Genomic DNA, 11,354 nt, shown 5'->3' with positions numbered 1-11,354 from the left:
TGTTTAGAAAGAGGGTTAAGTTTTAGGAGTGATGGTGAGAGAGAGAGAGAGAGAGAGAGAGAGAGAGAGAGAGAGAAAGAGAAAGAAAGACAGCAGAAAAAGAGAGAGAGTGAGTTTTAAGAAGTGAGAGATTTGTGACGTTTACCGTGTTTGGAGTGTGTAGTTAATGTGTTGCCTTTTGTAGTTAGTGTGTAGTGTTGTGTGTCAGAACAATGGGGCGACTGCTGTCTCCAGGTAAAAAACAATGGGCCAGCTTGTATATTTTATATGTATATTTTATATGCTTGTAGTGATGGTGGTAGCACTCATGTTCATGCAGGTGACAATGCTTGTGGTCGTGGCCCAGAGCCAGCTCATGGTCATCCTCGTAGGTGTGCACGCCTTCAGCATTCTTGTAGCCATCTTCATAACAACAGTACAGAGTGTGACTTTTATTTTTTAAATCTTCTGTTAGAACACTATTACAGCTTAAAATGAGAGGTGTGGGTGCTGTGACTGAGAATCTGGACAGCATAAACCACAGTAGAAAATCTATGTTTGCTAAACTTTCTTTGCAGTTGAAATGTTTACTTTAAACAATATTATATTTTAAAGAGGCCAGAAATGTGTGCCCTTGTGTAATCAAAACAAATGGGTAGTTTCATATCTAGTCTTGGCAGAGACTAACTTGAAGCTTTATTTGTGAAGAGCAAGTTAGCTAGCTAGTACTGCTAACATGAGCATAAAAGGGTGGGGCTAACTGCAGTGATGCTAGCATTAACCGTGTTAGCACGTTACCTTAAACAGTTGGTTAGTCCACAGGTGTACACTCAGAGGTTCAGCTATTTATTTCATTGCAGAGAAGCTGAATCAATACTTCAGCTAGTTCCCAAATTTTTAAAACAAGTACCTGTACTTCTTCTCAGCTACAGAATGTCTTTACCTTTTGTCACCTGTATTCAATTTTTAAGGTGCCACAAATTTTTAACTCCACAGCATGCTGATTTATGGCAAGGTTTCAGTTGTAACCTATATGGGAATTGCTTGGTTGGTGCAAAAAATATTAGCAGCCTTTTGCCAAAGCAAATCAGTTGTTTAGTGGAATCTATGAAAAAATGTGCATTTAAAACATTTTTTTTGCTCTAGGACATGAAACGGTAAGATTGACTCATGCAAGCAGTTCTTTACTGACAATGTGTTTAATGTAGAAAAATGCAATGCCAAATAGTTTTCCTTCTTTTCATTACACTTGAGCCTTTGTGTGTGTATTTAAAAACAGTTTTATAGGCTTTATGAACTGGCTGCAGCTGGCTTGAATTCGGGGTCTTTAGTGAAGAGTTCATCCACATTTTTATGCTTTCCCGCTGTGGTGGGGCACTGGGCAGAGACTGATTTTGGGAAGGGCTCGATGGTGGGCTCCATCTGTCCAGGAATTTGAGGGTCGGGTTTAAGTGGGAGAGTGACTCCAACTCCAGGGCCACCAACTGGGACATCAGGGAAGGAAGGCAGAGTCACAGGCTGGTCCAAGGCGGGCAGGACTATCACTGTTCCCTGTGGTTCATCGTGGGGTGCGTTCTCATGTTCGTGCTCGTGGTGATGGTGGTGGTGCTCGTGTTCATGCAGGTGACCGTGCTTGTGGTCATGGTCCAGAGCCAGCTCATGGTCATGTTCATGTGTGTGCACACCTAGAGCATGCTTATAGTCGTGGTGGTGACTGGGAGAGTCACCGCTGTGGTTGTGTGCCTTGGCGTGATGAGTGTGCACGTGATCGTGATTCAGACCGTGGTCATGGGAGTGGTCATGAGCGTGCCTGTGGGCGCTGCCTGCGGCATGGTCATGTGTGTGGTGGTGATCACGGTCATCAGTGTGGTTGTGGGTGTGGCCATGATGAGAGTGGCACTTTGTGTGATCGTTTGCGTGGTCGTGTGTTTGGTCTTGGTCGTGGCTGTGTGAGTGTGTGTCATTGTGGCTGTGGTCAGTCTCTCCGCCCAGCAGGTGTAGCTTCTTCTCTCTCTCAGCAGCCTGGAGAAGAGATAAAGAGTGTAGGATATTAAAGAGTGAACAGTGTATTATAGATTTGCAACCTCTAATGGCCATGTGAATAAAATATGGTCTGGTGCTTCCATCTTCAGATTTTCAAGGCCCACTTAAGTCCTGAAAATAACAAACAGCAATTCTGGCCTCCATAGCTATGGTCTCCCTTCACGACAACAGTACAGAGTGAATTTTATTTTTTAACTCTTCTATCTGGACAGTTAGAGCTTCAAAATAGAGGTGTACCAGGTGTGACTGAGAATTTAGACAGGCTAAAGCACTGTAGCAGATCTGTTTGCTAAACTTTAGGGGAACGGTGTTAACAAAACTTTGGATGTGTCCATCTGATTCTGTAGTTTAAAAAAAATACATCCTCATTGGAATTATACAGCAAAGACATGTATAAACAGTTTGTGTTAATTTAGTGAGTTCCAAAATTAAAATCACACAATCCACCAATCATCCTTTTTTTTCTTATGCTGTAAAAAGACATTGAAGGTAAACAGCGAAACCATCTAAAAGAGTCTCACCTCAGGCTCATAGATCTCACAGGCTCCCTCAATCTCCTCATCGCCATTGAGAGCGTGGAAGAGGGATGCCTTACAGAAACCCTTGTGCTGAGGAGAGAAAAAGAAGAAAAAGTAAGAGTGCAATAATTATGCCTGTGGTTTTACTACAGTATAAAGGCCTTTACATGTACAGTTTGTGCAAATGTTTCTTGTTTTAAAAATACTTTTGGACAAATTTTTTTGGATCAAGTTCAGTTTTTCTGATTCTCGCGTGTGAATTAACAGATTGGACCAATCAGACCACTGCATTTGGCAAGTGTGCATGCTGCTCTGGGTCATACTGCTATCTGAAAAATATTTCTCTGTCTCCTCAGGTGTGGTCTACCCACAAGAGCTCAGACTTCCTTACTGACGTCCGGAATTATGTACAAAAGCAGCTGTGATGCAGCTTCACCTCTTGGATTAAAACAAGAAATTCTTTTTGCTGCTGCCTTCTATTTAGAATTGGATGATGTCCAGAATGGACAGCACAGTGGCATGGTTAGCACTGTTGCCTCACAGCAAGAAGGTCCTGAGTTTAATTCCACCATCAGGCCAGGGTCTTTCTGTGTGGAGTTTGCATGTTCTCCCCGTGTTTGCGAGGGTTCTTCTCCCACAGTCCAAAGACATGCACTTTGTGGGGATAGGTTAATTGAAAAGTCTAAATTGCCCATAGGTGTGAGTGCAAATGGTTGTCTGTCCCTGTGTGTTAGCCCTGTGTCAGACTGGCAACCTGTCCAGGGTGTACCCTGCCTCTTGCCCTACGACAGCTGGGATAGGCCCCACATCCCCCGCGACCCTGAAAAGGGTAAGCAGAAGCGAATGTATTTCTGGATGAATCCAGAATCTCAGTTTCTTCATTTTCTTGTTTAGAAACCTTACGACCAACTCATCGTCACTTGATGCCATTACACTACAAATTTGCATCTGAAAACTTTGTAGTTTTACGTTGTTTTTTCTAAACTAGGCAAACTAAATATCAAAGTAATCTCCTGCTGTCATACACAAGCCACTGATATGAAGCTAGAACATACTAAGCTTTGAGCAGCAAATGAAGGTCTTTTCCTTGCACTGTTAGAAAGTAAAACAATCCCCTGATGGAGAAGGTGAGTTGAACTTGATTTCATTTGAGAATAAACAGGGCAAAACCTAGTAGATGAAAGATTAATAAAAGACTCACAGCAAACTCGCATTTCATGGGGGGGCAAGGTTCATCTGCTCCTGCCCTCTGGGGGCAAGTGGTCTCCTGGATGGCGTATTCCACATGGTACTTCCTACCTGCGACAACCTGGACGCACAAAGACACAGAGAGAAAGGAAAAGCCCAAATTAAGGAAGAGACTTGATATAAAATCATGTGTGAGAATTGAGGCAGCATAGTTAGTGATGTTCTGTGGCGGTGTGGGATACAGCAAAGTTTTGGTATAGAATACATTTTAATAACCACTAAATTACGGTGATTCTTTTTTCACACAGTAACTAGTTAACAGAATGACCATTGGCAAGTCTGGAGGTGGTGTAGCGCCCCCTGTCACGAAAGTAAGACATAGTCCAAATGCAAAAAAATGAAAAAGATTAAAGTTTAAAAAAAATATTTTAAGCACTATTCTTGTTCTTATTTTTGTCAGAAATATGTGATTAAGGAAGTTGTGTGAAATTTTCCCGTTCTGTTTAATTAAATTAAATCAATTTTAATTCAGTTTTTTTATATAGCCTCAAGGCATTTTATATTGTAAGGTAGACCTTTCAAAAATACAGAGATAACCCCAGTAATGAAATCACCAGTGGGAAGGAAAAACTCCCTTATAACAGGAAGAAACCTCCAGCAGAATCAGGCTCAGGGAGGGGCGACCATCTGCCGTCACTATTTGGGGAGACAAACAAATTAGCTTTGTTTCTTCTGTTTTCTGTCTGTTTCTTCTTGGCTGCTGGGCTGTGGTCTGGTAGTTTCAAAACTGAGATACTTTTTAGTGCAATATTAGAATGTGACAAGATGAATGGAAAACTGTATACATTTTATTTCTTAGAACCTGGAACCTCTATACGTTGCTCCACTTTGTCCCTTCCTGCAGCCTGCATAGTTCTGCTTAGTGCTGCTGAGTCATGTGACCGCAGGTCAACGAAACACAGCAGAGCAGGGAAGAGTGGGTGGAGCAGAATCAGAATCAGAAAGGGTTTTATTGCCAAATGTTGAGCGGGTTTACAACATTAGGAAATTGCTGTTAGGAAATGTGTCTTAATGTAAGTACCAGAGTACCATTACAGTAGTAGTAGTACCAGATTAGGTATGGATACAGTCAGTATAAGTCCAGGCAGAGCAGTGCCACTACCATAAACATTTATGTGCCTCCTTTCTGTTTATACCAGATTTGGTAGAAAACTTTATGAAATATTATACAGTTTATGCAAACTTTACTTACAGGCTACTGTAGTTGTTTAATCAAATTTTTGCGTAGGAGCTTCTCTGTGTGTTTCCATTAAATTTGATGGTGTAAATTTGTAAAGGGGAATTCTGCCACCTTATTCTCAGCCTTGACAGTGCATGATGAGAATATATATCTATACAATAAAAGAGCCGAGGATACATTATGTCACACATCTTAATTTTGATCTCCCTACCTGTGAAGTAGCACGGGAGATTTTGAGCAGAGCAAAACGATTGGCCAGCCCACTCTGCTGATTGAACTTCTCCAGAGACTGAGTCACAGCCTTCTGAACTTTATCATGAGTATGGTCAGTTAAACCTGGACAGCCACCACAGGACTGATGCACCCTACCTGCAGGAATTGAGCAGAACAAAAAGTCATTTTAATTATGAAGAGACTGCTGCACTCCACAAAAACATGTTTTAAGTCTGGACCTTGATGTCTTTTTAGATATAATGGTTGAATTTGAATGAAAACCACAATCACTTCTTTTTGATACGTGTAATATTTTTCATACCTGGTCTGATAGCACACTCGTATTTGTAGAGACGAACCACTCTGTGTACCTTACTGATGAAGATAGCAGCTTTGCACTGTCCATATACCTGCAAACACAATACAATACATGATGTTAGTGTACTGCTTATACATACAGCATCACATTCGCAAAAGAGTTTATTTAGATTTTTTTTATACCCTTTTTATAAATTAGTTGAAAGAACAATGACAATATCTTGTGATACTAAATATCTTTATTCACCTGCCAACTTATGAACTATTGCTTATGGAACACAAAACTAAGATGCTCACTATGTTAAAAAAGAAAGATTTAAGATTGTAAGAAAGCCTTAAGCAGAACACAAGAGACAGTAATAAAAACAATCAGGACTAACACATGTATTAATTACATACGCAAACAGATTTTTGGTAAACTTGTTGATGAGAATTTGCACATGCAGTGTTTGTGTGTGTTTTTTCTAACCTGCGTATTGCCACTACGAATGTCACAGCTCTTCCAGTCCCTCTTGCTGAGAACGCTGCAGTTGGTCTCCACAACATCCAGATTCAGGTAGAAGACCACACCATTCTCTCCCTGTAAAACACACAAATTTAATCAATCATTATGTACAGTCAATAAAACGCTAATGGAATTTATTTTCAGTGGTTACTTGTTTAATTTATGTTCTGATCTTTCACATGGTCATTTGTTTTTCACGTAATTTGCCTAACATGGCATCCCCCCCTCAAAAAACCCCCCCAAAACAGTCTGACTTGTCGTACTTACTTAAAACATTGGTTTAATTTGTTTTTGTTGTCTCATTTGGTCCAATCACAGTGAAAAGTTTTTGGAACATATTTGTTTCATGAAAATGTTTCTAACTGACTTTTTCTCCAGATTTTTAGTCAAATCACTTTATGATTTGACTAAAAATGCCAAAATACACAGTAATGCCAAAATACACTGAACTTCTCTGGACTCTGCTAGAAAGTAATTCTGCCTTAAACAGCTCTGGTCTACCACACAGTAATAATACTGCAAGCTCAGCTTACATGTCTCTTTATGTGGGCATTGGACAGGCGGTGCAGACTGAAGATGTAGCCCTCCTTTCTGTTCTGGTTGATTTTGGTAAGAGCCAGTTCAGCAGCTGCTTTTGTTGAAGCATCTTCACATGAGCCTGGTTCTATGCCACCATGCTCCACTGGTGCACCATTGATGGTCACACAACCCAACGCCAGCAGCAGCGATAACAGCACGCAGGTCTTCATGGTAAAGGCCTGGGACGACTCTCTCTCTTTAACTTTAACTCTCTCTCTTTAATGTGCAGAGACGGAGAGGTCACATTTTATATCCTGCTACTGTTTAAGTCCCCCCCATTCCACCCACACACAGCTCTTGTCAATGGTAAATATGACCATTGATCCCTACCTCTCAAAAAGTCATGCTCACCTAGCATCCAGACAAACATTTACAGTGCACACTTGCACAACGGAGCTTATCAGTTGTTAGATAATCACTCATGCAATCGATCTTTTCTTTTGGATCAGCGTGTGCAACCAGTTTGTTGAAGGTCATATGATCTACTCTCGGCACTGAGTTAAATCAAGGACAAAGCTTAATGTTTGTTCAATAAAAACAGCAAAAAGGTAAAAAATGATGGCGAGTAATCAAAGCAGCAACTAATCTCACAATGCTATCCTATAGTTGAGCATGCATTTACAACTTGGTGGGATCTGAGGTCAGAGGAGACTGGACAGAACACACACAGAGCACATGAAAGATAAGATCACACATATGAAAATACATTTAAAAATTATAAACTGAATCTTACATTCAATATCATAAATAGAAACTGAAACTGAACACAGTATACTTTTCTTATTAACAACACTAGAGCTAGCTATTCATTCTTTCTTCATTCTTTATTCTTTCTCTAGCAGCCTAAGTGACTGTAAATTTCAGAACACTGTCACATTCAGCATCAGGTTTTTAAATTCAGCCTCTTAAAAGCACATTTTAATGAAATTACTATAAGTAATTAGATAATAAGCTCACTTTGTTTTGAAGTATTTGTTTGTTACGTGAAGCAAAGCCACAATTCATAAATGTGCACACAGGGAGAGTCAGTTGTTTCCTTGGTGGTTGGTTCATTGTGATTTTTGGCTCTGGGACAGTCTGGGTACACATTCACCACCATATTAACACAAACTAAATGGGAGGATCAAGAGGGTGAAAGGTCAAAAGAACATAGCATTTATTTGTGCAAACGGACAGTTGGTGCACAGCCATTTTCAGATCTCTCCAGAGATGTTCAATTGGGTTCAAGCGTCTCTCTCTCTGGGACACTTAAGAACATTCACAGAGTGGTCCTGAAGCCACTCATGTGGTGAGTCCTTAGGGTCATTGTCCTGTTTGGAGGTCTGAGGTTTAGAGCACTCTGGAGCACGAAGATTGACCGTTGGGTTCTTGGCATCTCCCTGACTAAGGCCTCGACTCAGACATGATATCAGAGGTTAGTTAACAGAGAGATCTTTCTCCTGGATACACACACATTTAAATAAGCACTTCTAACTCTATTTGCTTTCTTCTTTCTGTGATGTTTCTAGGCTCTCCAAAGAAGGCTGCTGGTTGATCAGCTGATTATGTTGCCACATGCTTTTTCTTTTTGCATGCTCATCTTTTTGTGCACGTATTTGCTGAATGTTCACCTTGACCTGGTCTCGAGTGTACAAGAACAATATCAGTATCAGTATTGACAGGGAAATCTTCCTTTGCAGGACCTGTAAGCCTAGTTTTTACAGGGAGAATTGTGACAGACTGATGCTGGACTTTCTCCTCTTCTATCTGTTGCTCTGGAGGCCAATGGCTGGCTCAGACAAACTGAGGGGCCATAGTGCACTAGGGAAGAGAAGAAATCAATCAAGAACTTATCAAATTCACAAAAGTAAGTGTCACTACAAGAAAAGAAGTGAAATTACAGGCTTTTTTTTTTATCAACGTAAAAGATATATGACATTACCCTGGCCTGCAGTAACACTGTGAGAAATCTTGGAGTCATTTTGATCATAACTACTGTCATTCATTTGCTCAACTAAAACTAGAAACATCCTGTCTCCGAATGATGCTGATAGGTCACTTCACACTAGGGCTGGGCCATATTATACCGTTCACGGTAATACCGGTATAATGTTAGGCAATGATAGGAAAATGAAATATCGCGATAGAATATGAGTAAAACGCGCATGCGCAGTGCCTTTGTTTTCATACGCACATGGCCGATTGTTGACTGAAACAGATGAACCAGAATTGGTTTGTAAAAATGGTGCAACTTCAGTGATGTGGAACTGGTTTGGTGTTTGTCCGTCAGATACACGACAAAGAACATTTTTTTGCAGAACATGCAAGCGGCCGTCGTTATTGTCGTATTTGTCGGACTAAGATGCTCTTAAATCTGGGAGTAATCTGGGTCCTAAACTCTGTATGCTTCAGGTCAAACGAACACTGCAGCATCACTGAGAGTTAAAAACTGTCTCAATTCTTTCATCTTTAATAAAACGATCAGCATTGCTGCTTTACCAGCTGTAACTATGAAGTTTAACTTCCAGGCATCCATGAAAACAAAATTTATTACATTTAACGGGGTTAGAAGTTAGCAGGAAGCTAGCGGAAGTTAGCTCGCTAGTTTCGCTAGTTACCTAAGCATGATATTGCATGTTCTGACTGAGAGATTTCTGAAAAAAATCAAACCTACAGCTCTGCTATCGCTTCCAACATAAATGAAGACAGGAAACTAAACAGCAGTGACGTTTGTAGGGTTACTGAAGTTGGGCTAGCTGGTATATAATGATGTGCTACGTGATCGCTAGCGACACAGCTATGTTAGCATAACATAAACAGTGAAGCTGGAGGACGAACACTAACACTTTTCCACTTATAAAAGTTAACGTTAAGGTTCCTGATAGTTAGAGACAAATGCAATCGCATGGCAGGATGCTGTAAACGGACCAAACTTCAGTCAGGAGAACAACTGAGATAATCCATCCACAGGGTAGTCATTAATATACTGCAACAACATGGGAATAGAGCAGCTGCCAGAGAATTCAACATTAATGAATCAATGGTACAGAAGTGGAGGAAGCAAGAAGAATGAGTTTAATAAAGTTTGATTTATCTGACTGCTTTGTTTCACTTAATGTGCCTTATAATCCCGTGCACCTTATGGTCCGAAAAATACGTACTGCACACTGCAGTTTAATGTTGCAAAGCACCTCCTTTTAACTTCAGTGGATATTATACATGGTTATGCTCAGGATATGTCAGCCCATTTCTACTGGAAATGCCTTTTGGTTAAACTTTCAGCAAGGAATTTGCATTTGCACTGTTACATTTTTATAAAGCTTTAATGTACATAAAAACCAGCTTCTTGTTTAAGTGAAAATAAATGTAAGGTTGTCTTTTTGCGCTAGTAATGTTGTGGAGCTGTATTTTGTCTCGCATCAATTATATCGTCAGTTATATCGTTATCGCAAATTTTCAAATATATATCGTGATAAATATTTTTGGCCATATCGCCCTGCTCTACTTCACACATTAATTTCTTCTAAAATAAACTATTGTAATTCAAGATCTACAAACCTCCTGAAAAACCTTCAGTTGATCCAGAACTCTACTAACTGCAACATGAAAGCAAGTGCAGATTTGTCCTATATTATGTTCTCTGCTAAATTCAGAGCTGGATTTAAAATATGTCTCTTCACATACAAAATCTTGAATAATCAGGCCTCGTCATATCTTAAAGACCTTATAGCACCTTATTATTCAAATAGAGTACTTCACTCTCAGACTGCTTACTTGTGGTTCCTAGGATATTTAAATGTAGAACGGGAAGCAGAGTATTTTTTGGTTTTGTATTCGAAGTGTTATAAATAGCAGATATTCTATGAAGGCATTGATCTGGGAGGGGTCAGGTATAAGATGGACAGGACCACAGAATGGGGCACGTATACATGCATTTGTCTGGTTGTCATTGTGTGTTTAGTCTCAGTTGTAGCTGGTTGAGTGTGTGTCACTGTGGTTGTGGTCAGTTGTCTATACCAGCATGTGGAGCTTCTTCCCTATCTCAGAAGCCAGGAGAACAGTATACAGTATAACATAGTTAAGCAACCTCAGTGGCCATGTAAATATGTGCATACAAACTGTGAGCCGGTGCTGCCATATTTAGATGGAATGAAATTTGTTTTATGGTTACCAGAAAATCCAGCTTTCTTACACATGCATTAAGACTACAAAAGGTGGCTAGATAAATGAAGTGCTAAAAACTACAATTCCACTGATTACCCTGTGAGGATGTTTCCAGTTTTAGCAAAGCAGACTTCTGATGTGCCTGGAAACTGCTGGAGTCACACTTCTAGTTTGGGGGTTTCAGTTCCTAATGCTTCTTTATCACCATTTTGGACTTGAACTTTCACATCTGCCCCAGCTGTTCTTTCAGGCCCTGATACTTCTCAGTTTTCTCGTGCTCCTTCCTTGTTTCATCCTGGATTCTGGCCCTGACACTAACTAATCTTTCCATTACTCACAGAGCCTCAGGGTTCTGGACATCAGATATAGTCCTCTGTGGATTGTGAGGGGTATTTGTGTCTTGAGATCAGTGGTATCTATGTTCTTCTGTGGCCAGCTTATTATTCTGCCTGGATATCTGACGACGAGTCAATGTATTGATGGCTTAGATATTATTCCTACCATTCAGTTGGTTTCTCAGCACCTGTCTTACCTTCTGTTGCTGACCTTTGTGGATTTTTATTATGATTGTCATTGTAACATGGAATGCCGTTGCACTTGTAACTTGTATGCCTGATATTCTGCCTTC

The 11,354-nt window shown here is 40.3% G+C and overlaps 1 protein-coding gene across 1 annotated transcript; it reads right to left on the bottom strand.

Annotated features, from left to right (window-relative positions):
- Nucleotides 1-1,159: 1,159 nt before the first annotated feature.
- LOC147309730 (antihemorrhagic factor cHLP-B-like) lies at nt 1,160-6,814 on the bottom strand. The gene is made up of 7 exons (XM_086268778.1): nt 6,538-6,814; nt 5,969-6,079; nt 5,504-5,591; nt 5,180-5,337; nt 3,742-3,849; nt 2,544-2,630; nt 1,160-2,001 (listed from the first exon to the last, which is right to left on the bottom strand). Exons 1-7 carry the CDS (start codon nt 6,751-6,753, stop codon nt 1,270-1,272), a joined length of 1,500 nt encoding a protein of 499 aa, XP_086124904.1. The 5' UTR covers nt 6,754-6,814; the 3' UTR covers nt 1,160-1,269.
- Nucleotides 6,815-11,354: the final 4,540 nt, after the last annotated feature.

Source organism: Aulonocara sp. 'chitande type north' Nkhata Bay, linkage group LG17, assembly GCF_057382095.1.
Source record: "Aulonocara sp. 'chitande type north' Nkhata Bay isolate Kocher_YH1m ecotype deep benthic linkage group LG17, A_spYH_male_GT1.1, whole genome shotgun sequence".
Taxonomy (NCBI): Eukaryota; Metazoa; Chordata; class Actinopteri; order Cichliformes; family Cichlidae; genus Aulonocara; species Aulonocara sp. 'chitande type north' Nkhata Bay.
Note: the sequence above shows the minus strand (reverse complement) of the source record. Positions and strands in the feature narration are given on the sequence as shown.